The 25997-nt window shown below is 34.5% G+C and overlaps 1 protein-coding gene across 1 annotated transcript in view; it reads left to right on the forward strand.

The window, feature by feature from the left end:
• The window catches only part of Rbcn-3A (rabconnectin-3 alpha), a 179519-nt gene that overhangs the window by 103695 nt on the left and 49827 nt on the right, over positions 1–25997 (forward strand). The window contains exons 26-31 of the mRNA XM_089094941.1: positions 129–353; positions 3415–3673; positions 5222–5426; positions 7586–7844; positions 12074–12198; positions 25378–25540. Of these exons, the coding sequence (XP_088951067.1) occupies positions 129–353; positions 3415–3673; positions 5222–5426; positions 7586–7844; positions 12074–12198; positions 25378–25540 (1236 nt within the window). The remainder of the gene's footprint in view (positions 1–128; positions 354–3414; positions 3674–5221; positions 5427–7585; positions 7845–12073; positions 12199–25377; positions 25541–25997) is intronic.

Below are 25997 nucleotides of genomic sequence, written 5' to 3' on the forward strand. Positions count from 1 at the left end.
CGTCTTAAATTTTTTTTCGAGAAATAAGTAAAGGACGATATAGCCAGCAGCATTTGAATCTACATTTACGGGGTGATAGTATTGGAGAACCCCTGTTTTCTTTGTCTGATATAAACAATTTTTTTCAGTCTTCAAGCCCGGAAACAAATCAAGGATCTCCTTTAAATGACCACAGACGGCGTTTGAATAGACGCTTACTGGCTGATAGTATTGGAGAATCACCTCCTTCGCCTAAGCCTAAACCACTGCGCCCACCTCAGCCTCGCCTTCCAAGTAACACAGATGACTTCTCAACCTATAAAGAATTGTTTGTCCCCCCCAAAACATCACTTGTTGCTTGTATGATGACTAAGGTAAGTTAGTTGATTGTTTTTCTTTTTAGAAATTGAAAGGTGATTGTATAAGTTAATGTCCCTTTAAAATTTTATAAACTTAATCTTTGTAGTTATACAAGATGTTTTGAACGATCTATGTCCAATCTCTTTGCTATAACCAAGACCACTTGCAATTTTCCATCGGTTATTATTCATTTTATACATATAATATTATTTATTATCGTAATATATATTATATATTTATTATCCTAATATATATTATATATTTATTATAATATATATTTATTAATACACCGGTTATGATTTTTTTTTTTTTTTAATGAAAGCTTCTTAATGGAAACAATTATATCCTTCAGTTTTTATGTGATACAAGACAATAGGAATTTAAAAGTGGAAGAGGAAGTAGGGTTGTCGAATATGAAGTAGATCACTTGACTTTTGTGTTGCTCCTGAAGAAATCAGTTTTTGTAAACAATCTGTTATTTTTGTGACGGTAATTTGTAAACTGCTTAATTTATATCGTATCATTTCTCATACGAATTCTGTGTAATCTGTTTCTTCTGAGAAGCCATAAATTTTATTAAAAACCACTAACGAAATAGCTGATAAGTACACTGTGCAAAACACTGATTTGTAAAGAACAGTAAAAAGAAGAAAAAAAAAAATGGTTGAAATAAGAAAAAATTAAATACGTTTCTACTGAAGTAAGACTTGAAAAACAAATAGAAAAAAAGACACGTAACTCTTGAAAATACAAGTCATATGCTGAGAGCGGTTTTGTCGAATCTGTTTTTCCAAAATTTGAGAAAAACGAGTATGAAAATTTTGACATTTGTTCCTCATAATGGGCTGTAGCTACAGCGCTGATGTATTACAGCAATGTCAATTAGACCATTCGAAAGTTTTTTTGTTTTTTTTTTACCGAACATAGCGTTTGTAACTCAGTTTCGACAAAAAATGTTATTTTTGGCAAAACCGCTCTCAGCAGAGGAAATGTTGACCTGTTGAATGTGGTTCCTTTTGTCACGATTGTCATATACGATAATGAATCGTTACCGTAGAGTGGACTGAACTCAAATCCCCCATTACTAAAAGAGAGCAACATTACCACTGCACTACGGTAACTGTCTATTCATTGGGTCTTACGAACCACAATATGACTGAAGAGAGGACGTCATAATCGTAGCTTTCAACTATAAATGACGTTACAATAAAACTATTTTTATTTAAAACCTTTCTTTCCGTTTTTTTTTCGTAAAACTGATTAATCAGTTGTGAAACTTTATCTGTATAGTTTGTACGTTTGTGTAACTTTCACCACTTGGTCTAGCAAAATAAAATTTTACTCCCGAATTCTTTGGCAATCTGTCTGGCCACATGTTCAAAAGTATCAAACGAACGTTCTAGCCGAGCAGCTTTCCTGAAAACTCTGAGACACGATAGAGTTCTACTAAATCAATTTACTGAATCAGTCAATCTACTAAATAGGGAAAAGTGGGTGGAGAAACTGAAAACACTAGACACACATTAATGTTTTCTTGTCGTAAACAGGCATGATATCAGCTGAGTTAAGTAATTACTAGGAGAGTATGCCTTTTTTAGTGCTCCATCTAGTCTCACACTTTCTTAAAAAGTAGTAAATTTCGGCCGTGCAAATGTAAAAAGGCGTATATACACTTGTTTTTATTCCGAGAAGATCGTCTTCAAAGTTTATCAAGATTTACGGCACGTTTCCCACCCATTGCGCCACACTAGACACAAGATTAAAGTGAAAAGTTTTTAGTATTGGTTTTAGACCGTATCCTTTCCAACTATGCAATGAAAATACATGCCAAAGTTCGCTCACACTGCTAAATGTTGACTTTTCAATTTTAGCAAACAAGGCAAAATGGTGCAGATACGTGTTTTTGCCAGTAAAATCTTTACAGGGGATTTTATTAGGTTATTCTTACCTATACCATTTGAATTGTCTCTTTGGGCTGAATTCAGTGGTATATATAACTCGGAAAGTGACATTCCATATATATATATATATATATATATATATATATATATATATATATATATATATATATATATATATATATATATATATATATATATATATATATATATATATTTATATATATATATATATATATATATATATATATATATATATATATATATATATATATATATATATATATATATATATATATATATATATATATATATACGTGTTTTTACCTTAGGACGGCCGATTTGGTATTATATCATTTTTATTGAAAAAATTTGCTGCAGTTCGACTTGAATTATTTTGGCTGACTAAATCAGCCATAAGTGTGTTGGCTGGGGGGGGGGGGGTAACACTTTTGTTTTTGTCACTTTTGTTTTCCTCTGCCGCCGATTTAAGTTTTTTTTCTTTTTTTTAAGAAAGCGGTTGTGCTCTAGCCTCTGCAGTTTTTACTGAAACTTGGTTTTTACTGGATATCCGACTGGATTCATGAATATAATACTACGTTTTGGGAACGTGCATATGGGCAAAAAACGTACGTTTTGGGAACGTGCGCATGGGCAAAAAAACGTTACGTAAGTCTTGTCTGGGCAAAGAAGAGTATTTTTTGCTTTTCTCTGAGCCAGGATCAACATTGTGAGCTGAAGTAGAGCTTTATAGTTGTTCAGGTCACTTTATAGTCTGAAGTTGGTCAGGTCAAATTTTCGTTTCTTTGAGCCATTTTTCTGCTTTCAAGTGGAAAGCTCTGTTCTAGAAGGCAGCAGGCAATCTTCAGTTGAAGTTAGATTAAAGTCTAAAAGTACTTGAGATGTTCAAGGACTCCCTAACCGCATTGCCAAAACATTATTCAATAATAAATAGAAAAATTTAAAGATACAAAAGAGGAGTATTTTCTTTTAGATTCGAAAGTGGTGTCATCTACTTTTACAAGCCACTTCAGTTTATGATTCTGTTCAGTTTTTTATTTCATTTTCTGTGTTTGGGACCGATGTAAAAATTAATATCACGTGTGCATCCTAAACGTCAATAGTTCTCTCATTGCCAAAAAACTTCAGTCGAGAGAGATTATAATTTTTGTTGCAGCCAAAGTTATCGCTTGAAATATCCAAAATTGATTACGATTCCTCTGAGTCTGACATCGAGGATGAGGTGGAAGAAGAGCCTGACGAATCGGATGATGAATTTGATGATGATCCTAAAAAGAAAACTCCAAAAAAGCAAGTGAATACCGAGTTTTCTGACACGAATTCAATATCTTGGTCCATTGTTCGTGTAGCTGTTGTAAAATTAGCAAGTGTCCATGTGGAGAAATTTCTGAGGTGTGCAGGAAAAGAATTACAAGGTAAATGTTGCATTATGTAAGTTTAAATTAGTTTTCTACAAATTGATTTATTTATAAATTCCCCTTCTCCGTCTGGACGAAGGCCAAAAGGGTAGATCGTAATAGTTTTTAGTCGTAATAATTAATCGTAGTCATTAATGTTAGTAATCATAACCTCCCAATAGTTGATTCTTATAAAATACCCCTTATGAGCTGGGATATGGCCCTCGCATGAGTGTTGAGTTTGGTGAAGATACATCTCATGGGAAATTTTTTCATAGGTAATTATCGAATAACAGTTTTAATTACTGGTACTTTTTAATTCCTGACTCCTTTTTTTCTCTTATTGATGATTAGGATGGTGAGTTAGTTTTGTGATTCTTCAGGCAAAGTGAGTGTTTTTTGTTTTTACAATATTCTTCTACTGGCACGCACTCGTTTTGCCTAAGTAAAGAGACATATGCCTTCAATTTTTGTTTGTTATTAGATCAACCAAAAAATCAAACTGATTCAGGATAGGAGAAAATGTCTAAACCTCCTATTGTTTTTGCTCATACCATACCTGAAGTAGATTTTATTTTCATTATAGTGCATCTCGATAACAATTGTTATTCTGATTTTGTTATTTAAGTTAATATGATTCGAATTTCTTTCATGAGTATTAATTATGCCTCAGTTTTGGTGTTTATGTGTAAAATAAAGTTATAATAATATTGGTAATAATAACAATAATAATAAGGGGACGGAGGATTGTGATGAGGTTGCTACTCTGTGTTGTAATGTGCCATATTTAAGTATTTTACCGCGCATTTTTTAAATGTTTGATGAAGCACTATTACCGCGGAGAAATTTTCACATCATCACTCCACCTGAAGCGTGCTCCTCCTTCCTGCAATCTGATCAGAGGTGTTCCCTGCCATGAAGTTCCTATCTCTCGTAATTTTTTTTATGACGTTGGCCTAGTCCACTCGGGGATATCCTTATTTTCATTTAATTCAGCGTGACTGCCACAAAGCTAAACTTTTGTCAGAAACGCGATGGTGGTCTTAAACTTTCTTTAATTCTAGCCCTAAAAGCTAGGATTGAACAACGTTTTCAGGACTTCTTATTCTTTGACATGTAATTATTCAAATGTGTTCCTATTTAGTTTTCGCAATTTTCAACGTGATCAATGTTTAGTGTCAAAATAGATTGGAAAAAAAAATCGGGCTTGTATAGCAACCAGCGATTTTTTTTTTTTTTTTTTTTTTTTTTTTTTTCTAGTATTAATTAGACTAACGGTCGTCGATGTGTATTGTTATGACTAAAGCTGCTCAGAGTATGTTCCCATTTTATCCCTCTCTCTCTCTCTCTTTGAAAATTATAAACTTCTCCATGATGGTCTCAGTTTTCTAATGCAGCAATGTAACTCAAGCCGAATATAATTGAAAGCTCTCACCTATTATATGCCGAGTGTTGATTTTCTGTTACTGGTACTGTTTCTTTTACTGTTAAAGTTTTTTTCCATTGAATTGAATTTTTGTATGATACTATTTTTCATTAAGATTTTTGTTGACATCTTCCCTTTAGATCTTCCAAGTGTGAGTCCTCCTTTACACGCAATGTGCAGAACTTTGTTAAAATGGGAAGACTGGTTTCATGATCGTTATATATCCTTGGGTTGTCCGCCACCCTCATATATGGAGGCATGTGCCACTGAAAGCACATTCTATTTGCAAGGCTCAGGCATCGCAAGATATAAAAGTATTCTGGATCCAGTCAATACTCCTTTCGAGTAAGTATTTTGCCAGTTTTGCAATTTCAACTGTTTATGCCTAGTTATTTATCAATGTAAGTTGGTTTTTCCACATAAAAACAACAAGAAATAGCAAATAAAAAAAAGAGATATTTTTCGGTCAGTGAAATTGAACCTGATGAAATTCAGATGCCTTGGCAGAGACCTACGCTATGCCATCCAATAGAGTAAATGGGCATTAGAAAAACTATTACTTTCCATGTAAAATAGGTAGTTTTCAATATTCCTAAGGTTTTAATTTTGTTATTCTGGTGTGGGAGCAGTTTTTGTTTTTTGTTTTTTTCTTCTTTTTTTTCTATACCGTTGATTTAAGTTTATTGCTTGAAGGTGGCGAGGGTCTAATTTCCTCGTCTTTTTTTTTTTTTTTTTTTTTTCTTTTCTTTTCTTTTCTTCACGGAAGGGAGGACCTATTGCCGGATTGATTAATATGATATTGCATTTTGTAAACTTGTCTATAATTCTTGCCTGAGACCAGAAATGAGGTTTTCACTTGTCTTTGAGCTAGATCCTAGAGTGTACGAGATCAAGTGTAGTTCTATAGTTTGTAGTAGAGATGAACAAATTGTTCCGCTAAGCTTTTGCTGCAAGATTTAGTAGCAGCTGGTATATCACAAGGGCCAGACATGCAGCCAGTCATTGACTCATTTTAATACTAAGATTTATGGATGTGTTGAATATATGCTTGAATCTATAGCATTTTTTTTATAGAACTGTCCGCCGAGGGAGACAGTTAAGATGAATATGAGGTGCCAACGAAGCCTGCACCAAGTACTCATTCCTGGGCCTATCTGCCTTCAGATCATTAGAGAAAGCTGCGGGGTGACGTGTGTGAACTTGTATAAGACAACCCTTGAAAGTACAGATCAAATTTTTTTTTAAAGGTTGTTGTTGGTCTTTAGTGATGCTACAGCCTATACTACTAGCCCTATTTTGGTCCCTCTGGAGGTGTGTCGGATGAGTTTTGGAAGCCCAAGCGTAAAAATGGGCATTCGACAATTAGTCCTCTGCGTGACATGCATGGAAGGATCACCGGTCTGACGAAGGATCAGGAGTAGGTTTTTGGGGCAATGAGTTTTTCTGTCTTCTAACGTAGCGGAATAGGTCAGGAAGATCCTTACCGATTAAGTGCATTAAAATGACTAACAGAATTGGTCATATAGGAAGCGAGGTTAGCTTATAGTTCGGTGTGGAATCTGGAGCTAAGTAGGGTTTCTGTTATCCCAGCTGTACGGATTATTTTGAGGGACTACAAGGGACACAGAAAAGGCTATGGGAGAGCGTGGTGCTAGATGGGATGGTGAAACTCTAAAATTTGACGGGGTCACAAGTTTTTGGAGTCGGGTACTCAGATGATTATTTTTTCTGTATAGAATATTAGCGAAAATGAAAGCATTTTTGTAGGCTTTGAAAGCTCAGGGTGCAAGAATGTGTCTGAAAATTAATGTTAAGAAGACCAAGTCGCTTGATTAAATTAGGAATAAATGACCATGACGTAATAATTTTATTTAACTAGAACATTGACATATAGTGAATGGCTTCACTCAGCTTGGTAGCGTTAATAGTAAGGATGTTGGATGCAGTGAAGATGTAAAAAGAAGAATAGGAAGTAGGAAAAAGTTTAGAAGAACACAAATACAAGTCTTAGAACGACGATTAGGATACTACAAATTTGGGTATTGAGAGTAGCCAAGTACCAAACGCCTCTGAAGCGGGGATCCTTCGATAAGTTGAAGAAGACGTATTTAAGGTTTTTCAGAGCAATTGTCTAATAATAGTTTTGGCTAGTCCTTTGAATGGCTCTATATCAGATACTAACCTGTGCCTAATATTTAGTTTGATCCTTTCTTTTCTAGATCTTTAAGGAAAGTAATGATCAGTATAGTTAAATCACGTTTTACGAATCAAGAAAATTAGTTGTGCAAAATTCAAGTATTTTTTGTACTCCAGGGGGAGGGGGGGAATAAACGAAAATTAGGACACTCCCAAATGAGATGGGAAGAGGTCAAAAGGAAAGATTTCAAATAAATGTGAACGTCGAAAAAGGGAGTATAGAGTGAGGGTCTGAAGGAACCGGGGCGTAGAAGAGCTTTAGCAGCTGTAGTGGATTATATTTATAATCGATTGAAATTGTTTTTCAGACAAAAGTCAGAAACCAAAGCCATTCGTCGGCTTTGGAACTATTTAGTTCATCAAGAGGCAGTTCAAGAGATGTTCATTCGGCTGGTCTACGGTTCGCGTCGTCGAGCTGCGGGTCTTTCTTTCTGTGATTCAGCGTCCGTTATTAGTGATAGTGATGTTAGTGATGTAGAAGCTGCAAATAAATCCAGCAGAAATGTTCTAGCTGTCAGGATTCTGCATAAGGATCAAGAGTCCGTTAGCGCCTTTGCGCTTAATCAGGTAACCAACTTTTTTTTTTCTTTTCAAAGAGCTTATGCTGTTTCTATTGAACTACTACCTTGCATATCTAAATAAAAATCTTGATATCAACGCCATAATTACTTAATAAAAATCCAAAAACTACATTGAATTCCTTTCCCCGAAGCTGTAGTCTCAGTCGAAACCAAAGCATCTGCTTTTTAAGACTCATGTATCCAATTAGGGCTTCGAGTTTTATATTGTCGTTACCAAAGTAAGTAATTAGAATGCATAGGGTTTGGATAAAATAATTTTTTGTTTTGTTTTGGAAGCGACTAGCATGTCACAAGAAAAATACCACGTGAGAAACGGAGCTTCAGGCCAAAGAAGTTCAGAGAAGAAATATATCGCAAATTGCCTGTATAAGCAATAAAACGTCCTTATAGCAAAGGGAGAGTAATAATGAATTCAAAAAGCAATGCGATCTAAAAAAAAAAAAGACAAAAACCTAAAAAAAAACACGAAGAACTTAAAAAATTCTCAAAACAATAACAAAACAAGGTAAAAGTATAAACATAAATACCTAGTATATAGTTGATTTACTTTGGTCCAACCCACAACGTAACTAAAATAAAACTTCAACTTAATTGAGAATGGTTGATATTTGATGGAAATCTTAGAAACCACCTGTATGAACCCAGGGCAAATCCCAGTTTTACAAATAAAATGATTAAAGTAAGAAGAATATCTTTAAGTTGTCGCTGCCGAGTTTCTGGTGTATGTTTTTTCATTATCGGGTCTTATTTAGCATCCCAATTTTTTTTCCTTTCTCTTTTTATTCATTTGAAATATTGCACTCATTTCAAGAGTCACTCTGTACCGCTCCCTCACACTATTCCTACTGGAGAAGGGGCCAGCGCCATGCAGAAAAAAACAATTATGTCATAAGATTTCTTTAAGGGGGGGGACTTTTCCTTCTTTGATTGATAAAATATTATAAAAGTTTTACTACTGAATTTTTTGTTAACCGGCTTTAAACCTACATTCATTTGGATTTAGTTTGGTAGGCCTACTGTTTCATAAGCGTTTCAGATATATATAGGCCTGTAACTGTAAAGCATCAATCAATAATTGCTCTTTGCAAATACAATGATTGTTGTTGTTAATGCTAGCGGAGGCTTCATGCCCTCAATACTGATTTTTCCTAGGAAATATTTTAACAAACACATTTTAAAATTTGCACCAGCTGGAATAATCGGTGGAGCAAATCCATCGGGTTGGTCTAACGAAGCCTTGTTTTTTAAACTTTTCAAGCACTTCATCAAACAGCCAATGAACTGAACCCAGTACTTTGTCTAATGAATAACCACGAGAGTCATGTTGTTGTACCAACCATTAAGCTAGCCAAGTACAATGGTATGACAGTAACGATATTCCACCCTCTCACCATCCACAAGATGTAGCCCCTTCATAGAGTTTTTTGGACCTTTCAAGACTTACTTTAACAACTCCGTGAACAATTGGGTGACTAGTCCTTGAAATATTGGGAAACCAGCCACTATTTACAATGGTGCTGAGTTAGTTTGACCTAGTTCTTTCTAGCCTTCACACCACCAAAAATTGCTACTGGTATTTAGAGTAGCAAGATTGCATGAGGATGTATTTTCTGAAAGTGAGTTTCTACCAGCAAATGTTACCAATATGCCACTTACAGACACACAGAACGAAGCAACCACTGTCACAAATCTACCTTTGAGGGGTAATAGCACTGCAACATTTATAACCTAAGATATGGGCTAACCTATTGTTTCTCAAAAATAGATTAGGCCTTACCCAAAAACAATGCCAAGAAAGCAAACCCGAAAACAACGAAAAAAAAAAGTTAAATTGACAGTTTTAATTGAAACACCTGAAAAAATCCGTATCAAGCTTGAAAAAGTGAGCAGAGCTTTAAATAAATACAAACAAGTATACCTACTAACCAAGGCCGTATCCAGGGAGTTTGACCCCCCCCCCGAAAAGAAATCCTGGATACGTTCTTGCTACTAACAGAAGGGGGGGGAATAAAACAAAAGCAAGAAAGAAAGTGTAGTAGAACTCAAACTTGGACACAGACGCTGAGGACATCAATGATATCCACTGTGAAGAATCTGGGTCATCAGAGGAAGGTTTTGCAGAACTTGAGAACCCTGGTAACAGCGAAATACAGGCCAGAAGCTTGTGTTGATAAAATTTGTTGGAAGTAAAACCTCACGTCTTGCAAAACGTGATGAAGTATATGAAGTGAAATACTTAAAGAAGGACTTAGAAGTCATCCAGAAGTTTACCCGAGAAGACCTAGTGACATACTAAATCGACCATAATGACATTGTAAGGGAGTTACCCCATCCGGTAATGTCTGGAGGGTCTCTACATCAACTTGTCTTCAGTGTGGACCTTTCAAACATCAACGTAGAATGAAAAATCTGACTTTTAAGGTTATTTGTAGATAATCATGTTAATTTTTGTATTGAAAATGATTCTCCATGTTAACAATAAAGCTAAACTTGCATTTTATGCTTTACTATCCATTTTATTTATTTTTAACCTGTAGCTCTAAGGTTTACTGGTACACTAACAACTGTGCACCTTGGTCCTAAATACATTGTTGTTTTTTTGTAAAATCTTGCAAATATATATATATATACCCCCTGCATTAACCTACACCCTTCCCTTTACTCTACGTTTACATGATGGGTCTTAACTGAAGTCTTAATTTTTGTGACTAAACCAAGAATTTGTATTTACAGTCTTTAAACTGGACCCAAGACGGCACAAGAAAAAGACATTCTAAAAGGGCTACAGACGCAGCAATTCGAAAAAAATCAAATGGCAATCTTAAATAATTTTCATTCGTTTATTTCAGTTGTATTTTGGCTTCCCACGAGGTCGCTCATTCATAAATAACCTCATTTACAGGGGCAAGGAATCGTATGCTTCCTAATTGGCCGCTCTGTGTGTGGCCGCCATACTTTACAAGTTAAAATATTTGCATTTCTATGAATAATCCAGGTTATCGTTTGTATGTGTTCACTTTTTAAACACTGCAAGAAAACATTAATTCTGTCCGGCCATTTAGGCACGAGTCCATTATGCCCACAAGCGCAGGGAGGGAGGGGGAGGGTCTGAAAAATTGTCAATCAAATGAAAATCTAAATATGAATGACACAGGCTAGTGAATTTTTGCAAGTAAATAACGCCTAACGATGATTAAAGAACAAGTGAATCGCATGGATGCTATTTTTAAACATTTTAGGGTGCTATATAAATATATATATATTTAAACATATTTAAATGTTTAAAAATGTTGAAAAATTTGATGGCTTAGAGATATTCTTTGTCTCCTATTTGTCTTTATCTGATAACGTAATTTAGAAAAATTATGTGTATATGAAACAAAATATGACATCAAACAGTCCGTGATGATGAAACCTTAAAGTTTAGAAACATATTATTCACCGTAAGAAAAAAAAAATGTGAGAAATATAATCTCATTTTACCTTTCTTGAGAGATAATCTTTGAATCTTGAATTTTCGAAAAATATGATAGTTTTTTTATTTTCAAATAATTTTTTTAAACTAATGTGGTATTCTTAGAGACTAAAGCGATATTTTCATACTGAAGAAAATGGCCGAGATTAAACCAAATGCGCCATGAAAATCTTGAATCAGATCACTAGGGCTCGTATTTCTTATATAGATGATTCATGGATAATTTGGATTCAAACATCCTTTGAAAATATCTGCCATTTATTTTCTTATTTTTGACTTAATCTGATTTTATGATTTAAAGACTCTAGGTTTTTCTCATTCGTCATATTTGAACTGCTCTTATCACTGCTTTCTTTTTTTGAAGGGATCTATCACACAATTCCCATATTTGTTAACAGAGGGGAAAATTGCTGAAGAGAAAAATTGGAAAAAGGTAACGTTGCCCCCCCCCCCTATATTTCGAAAAACACCTTTTTTTTTCATCTTCATTTTCATAAGAAATGAAAAAATCCCTCCCCTACGTGTTCCTAAATTGAAGATCCTGTAAGAGCCGTAGATAGAATCAACAACCATATTCAAAATACATCAAAAGTCGGAATAAAGAAGGGCATCTATTTTTTTACCATAAGGATTTTCCGCATGGGAAAAATAGTTAATGGCTAAAACCCTAAAAGCTTGGACTGCATACACCTGTTAGGTAGGCACATTCTTGTTTTAATGCTGTTTTTCTTTTATTTTAGAACAAACCTGGAGAGATAGCTCTTGCTTGCGGCAATGAAGTTCAAGAAATGAATATTGAGGCCATCCTGGATTCAACCAAACCTTACGATAATGAATGTAATCTGGACTTAATGGCGTTAGATAGGTGAGACAATTTTACAATCCTCTTCTCCTTTATTATTGGTTGCTCCTGGTGGAAATAGTAAAATCCAATATTGAAACGAATCAGATTCAGGGAAAGGGCTGTCTGAATATAATGATAATAATAATTTTTTATAAACCAATATAAAAGACAAGAAAAGTGGAATAATGAATTGTTAAGAAAAAGAAGAAGCCAATATGAAAAGCAAAGCAATCGACGCTTGCAAAGACAGCTTCTTCTCTTAACAATATAGTCTATCAAAACAGCAGACAAGAACAGAGATAAAAGGCACCCTTGCTGCACTCCTGATATTACCGTGTTTTAATTGTCTAGTTGTTCTCTTCTCTATCTTAATGCAGCACTCACTGTATCCATAGAAAGCCATGATCAGGCTTATTATATTCTTGGAGATACCATATTACTCCGCGATTTTCCAGAAGGTATCACGGTCCGCTGGTCAAAGGCCTTCTCAAAGTCAATGAAGAGCATGTGGATCTTATTGGACTACTCATTTGATTCTTCCGTAAGCCAACACGAAAAAGTAAAACAATCATCTGGGTGAAAAGCATTTATTTTTGTTGAATTGTGTTGTGTGAGCATATATACAAAACTAAATAAAAATTCCAAAAAGTTGATGAAAATCTGCCAGATGGTCTCCTTAGAAATTGCCAAAATATTGATCTTGATTCCTGACTGGCTTACCCTATTTCAAACAGTGGGTTGTACAAAAAATGTGGTTCAATACTGCTTTCTATATCCATAATGAAAGAAAGGTTGAGGTGACTTGGGCAAATTCTGCAGATGAAGGATGACAAATGTTCAATGCCAAAGGTTTTCTTTTTGGCCAACTGTCTAGGGCTAAAAGGAAAGCAGATTGTCCTTGTCTGGGGTGAGAGGATCTTCCAGCAATGGGAGAAGTTACTAGTTAGAAAATGAATTCTTTTCTGGGGCAATGTTTGTTTCCAGCTATTTGGCAAAATTAAATTTTGCTGAGGAGAAGGTATTAGTCTGAGGAGAAGGTAGAAGTATTATGGGCAACTCACTCAAGTTTACGCTGCATAAAACTCGAGAGCAAACCGGTTTCTTCGTTAGTTTCTTTTCAGCTTAGCGCGAGACAAGACAAAGGCAAGTGACAGAATATATGGGAAATATAAAATTTGGGCTACATGTTTGCACATAAGGGGGGGATTAAAGTATTTGGACAGATTGAAGTCATAAAACAATTCTTTATATGTATATGGCCAATAAAAAATTACATAAGAATAGCGAAGTATATGTAAATTTTGTTAACTAAAAAAAAAAAAAAAAAAAATAACAACAAAAAAATCCCTGATCAAAGTTACCTGATCAATGTTACTTGTGCCTTTCATTCATGTCATTTTACTGTGTTCATGGCCGTATATTTGGCTTTAAAATACACTTATCTAATATGCAGAATAATTGTACTAAACACATTTTGCATGCAGACCCGCTATACTTTGGGTGAACTCTTTGGGTGAGGATTTTGATGTTGTGTGAACTCTTTGGAAATAAGAATCCTTATAAAAATTGTTTGATATTTGCTTAGAGTAAAAAGCAGCATGAGTAAGACAGTGCTACTTCTACCAAAGTGCTACTTCTACAGTCTTTTCAAAGAAAAGACTTATTCCACAATTTTGCAGAGAAGAGCTTGAAACTTCTTGAGTAGGGTTCTTTGATACGCTGAGTCTGAAGGTGTTATTTTCAGATGTGACTTAAGATTCTATGACTTTTAGGCTGTTTTTCCCCCTTTTTCCGAAAATAAGGCAGATTTTCTCAGGTGGTCTGATCATATAGGAGCTTTAGGGATCATTCACTAGGCCGATCTTCCCAGAGTTTCCAATGGCGTAATCTCGAAACGACATGCTTACCGGAGCAAACCAAAAGCCTAAATAACCTAAGTTTTCAAATTACCAAACACAAAAAGCGGAACGGTATCAACCAATTTACAATTAATGATACATACAATTGAAAAGGAAGAAATCGGGGTGGAATTTATGGGGCCATTAGCCCACATCATAACTAGGTTAGTCATGGGCATGAACGATCAGATTTTTTTTCAACTGAAAGTAAGGACCAACACTGAACTTTAAAACTAACAGAAATTACTCCGTATATGACGAGGGTTGCCCCCACCTAAACCCCCTTCTCTTTGCGTTAAAAATTGACTTTTTGTCCCAATTCATTACCTGCATTTTTACAGTCACAAATTACCTAGTAAATCATTCTTTTATTCCCTTCCTTTCCCCATTTGTTTGTTTTGAAAAGAAGTCGTTTTTCTTTTATCTGTCCTATTTTGTAAAATTTATTATATGCATTTATAATAACTTGTGTCTTGTCTGAAACTGATCATATTGATGGCAAATCATGTCTAACACGACATTGTCTTTCTAATTAAAATGAAATAAGATACATAATAACCAGTGCAGCTTTCAGTTAAGATGGTGAATGAGAAACTGTAAAGATAAATAGCCTACTAATAAAAGCCCAAAATATTTCGGCTTCACGCCTGGATAGCTTTATCAACTGAAAAAGAAAACTAAAAAACGTAAACAGAAAAAATGGGCTGTACGTTAGGCAATTTGTTCATTGTTTACATATAGTATATGTTATTGAAAAAAGGTACGCAGGTTTTACTTCTACTTTCCGAAAATACGAAGGGCATTAAGGTGGGTCTTTTAGGGAATGTTGAGGGGAATGTTGAACTAAATCAAAATATATTATGTTTATATACAGTAACTTTAGTAACTTTCTAAGAAGTGGAAGCTAGTAAATTCCTAAGGTGGATATAAGTCAAATTTATTTGGAAACAGTTTAATTTTAAGACCAAGCTTATGATCAATCTAGATACTGTGATCCTAGGAACAGTGAGCAAATACAGCTATTACAATTATTGTTAGATAAACTGTACTGCAGAACATTTAATGTTTCACAGGTTGTCAGAGGTGTTGAATATTACTAGATTTTGAGTCATCTCTGTTTGGTCTCTTCATACACAAAGAGCTGTTGTTTGTTTGAAAAAGTTAATGAACTGGATTTATTATCTGTATAAAGCATTACGAAAAGATGATCTATTCAAAATTATCCAGTGAATGCAGTGCACAGTAAGAAAATATAGTATCATCAGTTAAACTTGTAAATATGAAAAGATAAAAAAAATAGTCAGTTGAATGTATTGAAAGTTTGTAAATTATTTTCGGAAAATATTGATAATCCTCGTAAATTTTGTGCATACCACTATTTAACGGAACTGAGCTGCCCAAACTTCTTTTATTTTTATTCCTCACTTCCACATCAGACCCAGCATTTATTAGTGACATATAAAATCCTTCTTCTCTGATGCTGCATAATTTCTAGTTGAGTCCAGTGGCCGTGTTCGTGCCTACCCTGTAAGTGACTAACCACAGTATAGTGATTATTGCCCCAGATGGCTAGTAGAGAGAAAAGGGGACTAGTGCCTCCTCGCAAAACACGCTCAGACAGCAAAATTAAGTTCTCTGAAGAGAGTATAGAGGAGCAGATTATTGTAATCACAAACCACCTGAATGCACTAAAAGGAAAGTCTGATCTTTGGTTCGCACGTATTGAAAAAGACATGGAACTGAGAATTAGCTTTCAGTCTCACCCGGGGAGTCTAAGTGACGTAGCCATTGAAGGCATTAAGAATGATATCTATAACAGCCTGTCTCTGGATTTAGAAAAAATGTTTAACACCGAGTTAGCTGCAATGGAAAGCCAGCTCAAAAGTCTTGAGCAGCTAGTGCTTAACGTAAACTCGACGAGCACTGAAGCTCAGACTACTATGGCAAACCTTGAGGACAAATTAATTTTTCAGAAAGACACTATTGAAGAGCGTTCTTTAAATAATCAGATTATAGTGTTTCGACTTGACGAGGACGTCCAGCACGATAGATCGTGCTGGAGCATCTGTTCCTGCCGGTCTCAACGCTAATTATGCTTAGTGTAGTTCTCAGCGCTTTATTTTTCTGTCTTCTTGTTGTTTGCTTGCCATTTTTTGTCCGTATTTTATTTTGTTTACACAGCTACGCTGTATAATGTTGGTTTATTTCGGGCTGTTTTTCTGCCCACTACTTTAATCGGTCATTTTTTGCCCTATTTTTTGAATGCTTTCTGTGTGTTCTTTGCATGTTTGCTATATGCTACATAAATTCTTTTTCTGTATACAAGGGACCAACTATAGGCTACTAAATTCTCTCTCTTTCTTTTTATCTTTTCAGTTTCTATGCTTTTCTTCCAAACTTCTTGGCTTGATAGCTATGCGCTACCTCACTGTATTTTACATTGCTAATGATTTTTGTTTTTCTTTCATACTATGATTCCACTCTTTGATCATTGCACAAGTAATTTTTCTATTAATTACCTGTTCATTCTTTCTTTTTCTGCGCATTCCTCTTTAACTATGTCCAGATTTTTATTAGATCCGCTTCTTATAAATGACAGCTGTTGATGATGATCACCCTAGTTTTGACAACTCTATCAATTTAAATTGCTTGAGAAGACTCCTCTAAATGTTTTAGATTTAATTTATGACTCATCTGGGACCCCACCTAATATTTCTTCTTTGACTAGTAACTCTACTGCAAATTCTGTCTATAGATATTGCATGACCAAAAATGTAAATTCTGTTATTAATTTCTCAGTTCTTCATTTAAACATTCAAGGACTCTGTTCTTTTTTAAATAATTTGAAGTCTCTCATAGCTAATTACATAGCTCATTACAAATTAATTTGTAAGGGGGTAGAGATAACTAATAGTAAGGTCATAGTAGATAAATTTTGCTCTTACTTTGCATGCATAGGAAAAACAATTTTTGAAGATATTTTGGTTAGTGCTTTTTCTACCATTGACTTTTAAAAGTACCTTGGTCCTTTTTCTTAATAATCGATGGCTTTGAACCCTGTTTCTGACCCTGAAGCCCAGAGAATCATCTCTTACCCAATAGGATCTCCTCATGTGGACTTCTCCAAATCCTTGCCAGGGCTTTAAAGTTTATTTTAACTTATCATTTTTGAATGGAACGTTTCCTAGCGCCCTAAAATCTGCCATATTAGTTGTTCTCCATAACGGTGGTTCTAGAAATGATCCTTCTAATTATTGGCCAATTTCTCTTTTATCAGACTTTAGTAAATTGTTCTGTTAATGTATATACTCTATACTTCTGTCGTTTCTTGATAAAAAAAACAAACAACTTTTTCATTACAGTCGATATGGTTTTTGCCCTAACCCCTCAACAGAACATGCTTGCATGACCATGCTGAAGTTTATTCAAAAGGCACTTGATGAGGGTAGCATTTCAGCTGCAATTTTCCTTTTATGTCAGAAAAGCGTTTGACAGCATATCACATACTCCCGCAGCTACGTTGTATTATTGGTATATTTCTGGCTATTTTTCTGCCCACTACTTTAATCGGTCAGTTTTGGCCCTATTTTTTGAATGCTTTCTGTGTGCTCTTTCCATGTTTGCTATATGCTACATAAATTCTCTTTCTCTATACAATGGACAAAAAATAGGTTACCAAAGTCTCTCTCTTTCTTCTTACATTTTCAATTTTTATAGTTTTCTTGTAATCTTCGTGGCTTGATAGCTATGTGTTGCCACACTATGTTCGACATTGTTAATGATTTTTGTTTTTTTTTCATACTATGATTCTACTTTCTGATCATTACACGAGTAATCTTTCTATTAATTACCTGTTCATTCTTTCTTTTTCTGCGCATTCCTCTTTAACTATGTCCAGATTTTTATTAGATCCGCTTCTTATAAATGACAGCTGTTGATGATGATCACCCTAGTTTTGATAACTCTATCAATTTAAATTGCTTGAGAAGACTCCTCTAAATGTTTTAGATTTAATTTATGACTCATCTGGGACCCCGCCTAATATCTCTTCTTTGACTAGTAACTCTACTGCAAATTCTGTCTATAGATATGGCATGACCAAAAATGTAAATTCTGGTATTAATTTCTCAGTTCTTCATTTAAACATTCAAGGACTCTGTTCTTCTTTAAATAATTTGAAGTCTCTCATAGCTAATTACATAGCTCATTACAAATTAATTTGTAAGGGGGTAGAGATAACTAATAGTAAGGTCATAGTAGATAAATTTTGCTCTTACTTTGCATGCATAGGAAAAATAATTTCTTAAGATATTTTAGCTAGTGCTTCTTCTACCAGTGACTTTAGAAAGTACCTCAGTCCTTCATTTCAAAAATCGATGGCTTTGAATCTAGTTACTAACTCTGAAGTACAGAAAATCATCTCTTTGCTTATAGAATCTTCCTCATGTGGACCTGACCTAGTTCCTGCCAAGACTTTAAAGTTTATTTTAACTTATCATTTTTGAATGGAACGTTTCCTAGCGCCCTAAAATCTGCCAGATTAGTTGTTCTCCATAACGATGGTTCTAGAAATGATCCTTCTAATTATCGGCAAATTTCTCTTTTATCAGACGTTTGTAAAAAGTTCGGTTAATGTATATACTCTATACTTCTGTCGTTTCTTGATAAAAAAAACAAACAATTTTTTCATTACAGTCGATATGGTTTTCGCCCTAACCCATCAACAGAACAAGTTTGTATGGCCATGATGAAGTTTATTCACAAGGCACTTGATGAGGGTAGAATTCCAGCTGCAATTTTCCTTGATGTCAGAAAAGCGTTTGACAGCATATCACATACTCGTACTATCCTACTCTCTAAAATGGAGCACATAGGGCTACAGGGAATCAGTTATCATTGGTTTGAAACTTATTTATCTGAAAGGTTGATGAGTATTGACCCTAAGCTTCAAGATCAATTCCGTGTTGATTTTGGTGTCCCTCAAGGGTCCCTCCTAGGACCTGTTTTATTCCTTATATTCATCATGATCTTTTTGTTGCTGTATCTGAACAATTTTGCTCCACCTAGTGACGCAGCTCTAGATCCAGTGCTATTTGCATTTGCAGATTATAGCACTCTTGGGTGTTCAGAAATTAAAGATTCTTCCCTTATCAAGAAAGTGTATTCTGTTCTAGAAAGAACCTTTGCTTGGTTCGATGCAAATCACCTTGTCCTAAATCTGGCTAAATCTAGTCTACTTATTTTTTCCAGATCAGGTTCTTCTTGTCCTTGGTTCCAACGATTTCTACGACTCATGGTGATATAACTCGTCCCCCTGACAGACATGTTCGATTCCTGTGTGTTTTATTTGACGAAAATCTTTCTTTCAAACATCACTGTGCTCTTGTCAAACTTAAGTTCTCAAACTTAAATTAATACAGTTAATACAAATTGATTGATTGATTGATATGGGTTGTCAAAAGGGCGTAGCTCAGGAATGACTTAACTCAAATTTAAGTCAAATTTAAGTTAATACAATTAATACAAATTGATTGATTGATTGATTGATATGGGTTGTCAAAAGGACGTAGCTCAGGAATGACTGAGTATATTAATTTAGAATTTTCAGGAAACCATAAGGGACATGATCAATTGACCAAGAAGGCAGTATTTGTGCGCTACTGCCACTACCACTGCTTCTACTGCTACCGCAACTACTACTATTACCACTACTATCACGAAAACCACTACTTCTGTAGCGAGTACTACTAAGGCTAAGGGTATTGAAATAAACATCTGAGGAAATGTTGAGGGGAAAGTTGAACTAAATCAAAACATACTATGGGCATACAGATTGCTGACACGGGCGTATCACCAATATTTTTAGAACGGCTTATCGTATCAAGAGGAAACTTCAGGGGCATTATGAGTGGGATGTTGACAGAATATTGAGGGGAATTTGAACAAAATCAAAGCACACTATGTGCATGAAGATTGTCAAAAGGGCGTATCTCAAACAATGGATTTGGGTATTAAGTTGGAGCTTACAAAGAATACTTAAAGGGGAAGATCAATTGACAAAAAGGCAATGTATGCTTGTCACTACTACCACTGCTACTTTGCTAATACTAATACTGCTACTAAACTACTCCAACTATTACTTCAATTGCAACAACTTTTAAGGCTTAGAGTATTAAGGTGAAAAGAGCGTCAAAAGGGGCTCAAAAGCACACATCGGCAATATTTTCGGAGCAGCTTACCGTGTCAAGGTGAAACTTCCGGGGCATCATGTTAGGGAGCATCAAGGCAAGATGTACAGTCTACTACTGCTATTACTACTGCTGCTACTACTGCTACTACTACTACTAATACAACACTAACACTGCAATTACTTCTCTTAGTACCACCGCAACTGCTGTGATACTAGTACTATTAAGGCTAAGTCTTAGAAGGTAAAATTTGAGAGAATATTAATGGCACATTCCAGCAAAAGTCACTATGTGGATTTAGATTGTCAAAATAGGTTATCTTAAGAGTTAATTTGTGACTTAAGTTTGAACTCTCAGAGAATGCTTAAAGGGGAAGATCAATTTACCATAAGGCAATATGTTCACACAACTACTAATACGACTACCACTGCTACATTTACTAGTTCTACTACTACTATTACTATCGCACAAAATATCCTAATTCTATTGCAATTACTTGTAAGGCTTAGAGTATTAAGATGAAAATTTCAAGAAGTATATGAATATACAGGTTATATAAAAGATGTATTGGCAATGTCAGCAGTGGCTAATTGTATTAAGTTGAGTACTAGTACTACCTCTGTGAATACTATTACAGCTATACCTAAGGGTATGAAGATGGAATTTTCAGAGAATATTTAGGGGGGAGGGGGTAAACTGAAAAACAACTCGCATCCATATGCAGGATGTCAAAGGGCATATCAGTAATATCTTGGAGCAGTTTTGTGTGCGAAATTTTATTTACAAGGCTTGTTGTGGGGAATGTTGAACTAACCAAAAGACAGTATTTGCATCATAATAATACTGCTTCTAATCCTCCCACATAGGGTGTCAAGAGGAAGTGTCAGCAATGCTTCGGGAACAGTTGATGGTATTAAGTTGAAACTTTCATCGCGTGTTGAAGCGGATGTTAAAAAAAAGAGGTGGTATTTGCATACTGCTACTAATGCTACTACAGCTATTGTTGCTACACAAGTTAAAAGTATTAAGGTGAAGCTTTAAAGGAATATTTAGGCAGATGCTGAGCTAAATCAAAACGAACTATGATTATGTAGATTGTCAATAGGGTGACAAAGCAATATCACAATAACGTCTTACATTATTAAGTTAGACCTTTCAGGGTAAGTTATGGTGGATTTTGAACTTGCCAGAAGACGCTATGCGTATACTTTTAATTCCACTTCTACGGTTGCTGTAACTAATGAAACTAAGGGCATTAAGTTGAAACTTTTAGGAACGTTTAGGGGTAATTTCAATTAGACGAAAAACTATATGCATGCGGGTATTAAAAAGGCATATAAGCAATATACTAGCCAACGCTGCCCTATCATAGCTTTTGATATCATAGATATTTTAAAGGAGCTAATTTGATTGGAAATTAAAAGTTCTAGTGCCTTTTTTAAGAGTCAAAAGTGATTGGAGGGTAATCAACCCACCTCTTTAGCCCATAATTTTCCAAACACTTCCAATAAAAAATTTTAAACAGCCATTTTTCTCAGCATAGCTGAACGGTCAAGTAAAAATATCTCTAGGGTTATTGGGTAGATCAACTCCCTGAAGTTATGCAGTTTGTCCATTATGCTTAAAAACTAAATGTTGCTTTAAAATTAAATCAAAACACACTGTGTGTATGATGGACATCTCAGCAATATCCCAAGAACGACTGAGGGTATTAAGTTCAAGTTTTCGGGGCTGCTTCTACTACTTCTGCTCTTAAAATGTAAATAAATCAAAAGTATGTAAGTGTATCTAGGTTGTCAAAGAGCATACATAAAATGTTTTGGGAATGGTATTAAGTTTTATTTTTCAGTTCAACTGGAGGATGTATAAAACTAAATTAAACACTTCTATTTGTGTCAAGATTATCAAAAGGGTGTATGTAGTTAAAGATTATTGAAAAAAATTCTCCACCATACAAATAGCAGGCTAAACTATAAATCCTTAAAGAAAAAACTGATAAGATTTAAAGAATTTTTTTTTTCCTGAAAAGACTAAAAGGCAATATGAAACGAACAAAAATTAATTAAAAAACCTTTCCACAAAATAAGTTTTTCAAAGAAAAGTGAAGAACTCCATTAAACCAAAAATGAGCAAAAAAAGAAACCAACTAATCTACGAAGCGCAAAACTACCACAAATCAGTATCAATGAATAAATGAAACCCAAAACGAACAGAAATTATAATACATAAGAGAGTCAAACTCAAAGTGAGTAGAAATTAACATGAGTAGGGCTTACAACCCTTATTCCTTCTCAAGGCCAGAACATAATTTGCGCTTTACTGAAAAACAATATATTCTAAATGTTTTCACTTTTACAACTTTAATAAATAAAACATTATTAAGACTTTAAGGAATAAATATCAGTATGTGTATATTAAACTGAAAATGTACATTCATTTTTAGTTTTTCAGTGAATTTCTTTATTATAATTCGTTGGCTATTGAGAACAAATTTAGATGATGGAATAATCATTGAAATAGCTTCTTTCATAACCAATTATAAAGTTCTTGTTCGTAACTATATTCAATACAAAAATAAGATTAGGCACTTATTACCTTACTTATCTATAAAGTTTTATTTATCTGGGAAACTTACAATTATTCACTTTGTTTGAAATTGGTAATTGTTTGAAAAAGAGTAGTGATTTTACGCTTGAAAGAGTTTTTTCTCGCAACATTTTCTGTTTTTTGCCATTAAGGCTGACATTTGATATCTGAAATGGACACCTGACCTATTTAGTCTTGTCTAAAATGACCACATTAAAGTATCAAGTACAGTCGAAATGAAATCTGATTTTTAAACTTGGTAAATGAACTAACACAACTTTACTTGCACAACCATTTATGTAAGTCCCTTTATGTGGACTTACAATCATACATTTACTTGCACAACCATTTATGCAAGTCCCTTTATGTGGACTCACAATCATACATTTACTTGCACAACCATTTATGTAAGTCCCTTTATGTGGACTTACAATCATACATTTACTTGCACAACCATTTATGTAAGTCCCTTAATGTGGACTTACAATCATACATTTACTTGCACAACCATTTATGTAAGTCCCTTTATGTGGACTTACAATCATACATTTACTTGAACAACCATTTATGTAAGTCCCTTTATGTGGACTTACAATCATACATTTACTTGCACAACCATTTATGTAAGTCCCTTTATGTGGACTTACAATCATACATTTACTTGCACAACCATTTATTTAAGTCCCTTTATGTGGACTTACAATCATACATTTACTTGCACAACCATTTATGTAAGTCCCTTTATGTGGACTTACAATCATACATTTACTTGCACAACCATTTATGTAAGTCCCTTTATGTGGACTAACAATCATACATTTACTTGCACAACCATTTATGTAAGTCCCTTTATGTGGACTTACAATCATACATTTACTTGCACAACCATTTATGTAAGTCCCTTTATGTGGACTGACAATCATACATTTACTTGCACAACCATTTATGTAAGTCCCTTTATGTGGACTGAAAATCATACATTTACTTGCACAACCATTTATGTCTATAAAAAAAAAATGGGGAAAATCAGGAAATCAATGATTAGTGAGAAATACCTCCATGTGCAATTTTCAGTTTTTGGAGGTGCCAAATATAGAAAAAATTATTTATTTGAAATCTTAAGAAATTCCCAGCAAAAATTAATTTGAAAATTAATTAATTGAAATTAAATACAATTGATTTGAAGTTAATTGGAAATTTTTATTTAACAAAGAATACTGTTTTAACTAAATAGTTTTGCTTATCTGTTTTCACGGTTCAACGTGCCAATACTGACGAAAATATGGTGCTGGCCTAAACACTTCATGATTTTGAAATAACCATAGAAAAAATCTTAGAAAATGGGGGTTTTCGGTATGAATAAACCTAAGATGGGTCAAGGAGAAATTTTTTTAATCTGATGTCTGAGGTACTTTCAGAAAGGGTAGGGTTTTCGAAATCAAAAATATATTTCTAAAAAATAAAAGGAAAACGGCTGTAAATGAGTGAGTGCTTTAATAATGCAAAATGAAAAGAGGTAATCAAACTGTTAGATATCTAAATCCGCTGCTTGATGTATATATTCTAATATAAATAACTGCTGCCCAAAAATGGGAAACTGCTCCTAAGAGGCCTCTTGATGATCTTAAGCTGCTGAACTCTCTCTCTCTCTCTGTCTCTCTCTCTCTCTCTCTCTCTCTCTCTCTCTCTCTCTCTCTCTCTCTCTCTTTCTCTCTCTCTAACACTCTCTCTCTCTCTCTCTCTCTCTCTCTCTCTCTCTCTCTCTCTCTCTCTCTCTCTCTCCCTCTCTCTCTCTCCCTCTCTCTCTCCCTCTCCCTCTCTCGCTCTCCTCTCTCTCTCTCTCTTCTCTCTCTCAACTCCTAGAGGAGTAGTTCTTCCTTAACGGTAGGGAAATTGGAAATGAAGGGGAAAAAATTTTCAAATAAATCCACGGTGTCCATGAAAAATTTGTTTAGGGTTTGAATGCTTTTAACTTTTTATATTCGTATTAGTCAAAAAGTTTTGCAGACACATTATGCTTCTTTTTCCTTGTTCAAATATATGTATCATGTTGTAAGGGTTGTCACTGTCACCAACTTTGTCATGCTATTGTCTTTTTCCTGTTTTTTTTTCTTTTTCGTAAAATGCAGGATTTCCAAGATGTCTGCAATTTTTTTTTTGTAAATGAATAACAAAAAATTAAAAAAGATATATTTATTCAAATGATTTTTCAATTTTAAAAAATGAAGATGCAAAAAAGTGCTTTCCAAAATTTAGGGGGGGGAGGGGGCAATTGTGTTTTTTTTTTTAGTGGAAATAATTGAAAATGTATCCCCTGTCAATCCCCATGTGGGCTGAGTATTTTGAGTTGTCACAGTTCTCTTTCCCTTGGTGTGTTTGTATAACCTAAGTATTGTTTTCGATTTTTTTTTATTTTTTATTTTTTGTAAACTAAGTATTTGTTTTTTCTATTTAAGTATTGTTTCGATAGTTCTCTATTTTATTAGTATTTTTTTCGTTATTTTGTATAACTTCTTTAATATTTTCAGGGATACGGAGAGCTATACAAGTATGAATTACTTGCTCACTCAGACACCACACGACAACTTGCTATCGAATTCTACCGAGTCCGGCATGGGCACAAATCAAGGAGAAACCCCTGCCAGTATTTATACTCCTTCTAATAGCCATGTTTCCCTTGGCAAAAGAGAGGTAAGGCCCAATGTCTAGCAAATACTTTTGACCTTCAGCTTAGGCTAAGCAAGAATATGGACCTAGAAAATCAAGAAGGCTAAAAAATAAATACTTTTTAAAATTGTGTGTGTTCTAGTGTAAGGAAAGAAATAAACTAATTGACAATCAAAACCCATTGCCCGTGCCACAATACCCTTCCCCACCCCCTTCGGATGCCTTTCGGTTATTTTCCTATTGTGTACTTTAACTTCCAGGGATGCAGGCCACTGAATCTCTTTTCCTTTTTTCTTTTAAGCTGAAATATCCTTATAGTGTACTTCTAAGTTTCCTAAATGTATAAGTCAACATTTTATCTGAGGGGGGTTGCTTATTTTCGCCTTGTTTTACCTTGCTTTAGTACGAATTCGTCGTGAAAAAAAAAAAAAAAAAAGAATATAGGAAAGGTCTTAAAAGTGCTCTTAGTTATTTTTAGCTA

Source organism: Artemia sp. Qi Xiang Cuo, chromosome 9, assembly GCF_049724085.1.
Source record: "Artemia sp. Qi Xiang Cuo chromosome 9, ASM4972408v1, whole genome shotgun sequence".
Lineage (NCBI taxonomy): Eukaryota > Metazoa > Arthropoda > Branchiopoda > Anostraca > Artemiidae > Artemia > Artemia sp. Qi Xiang Cuo.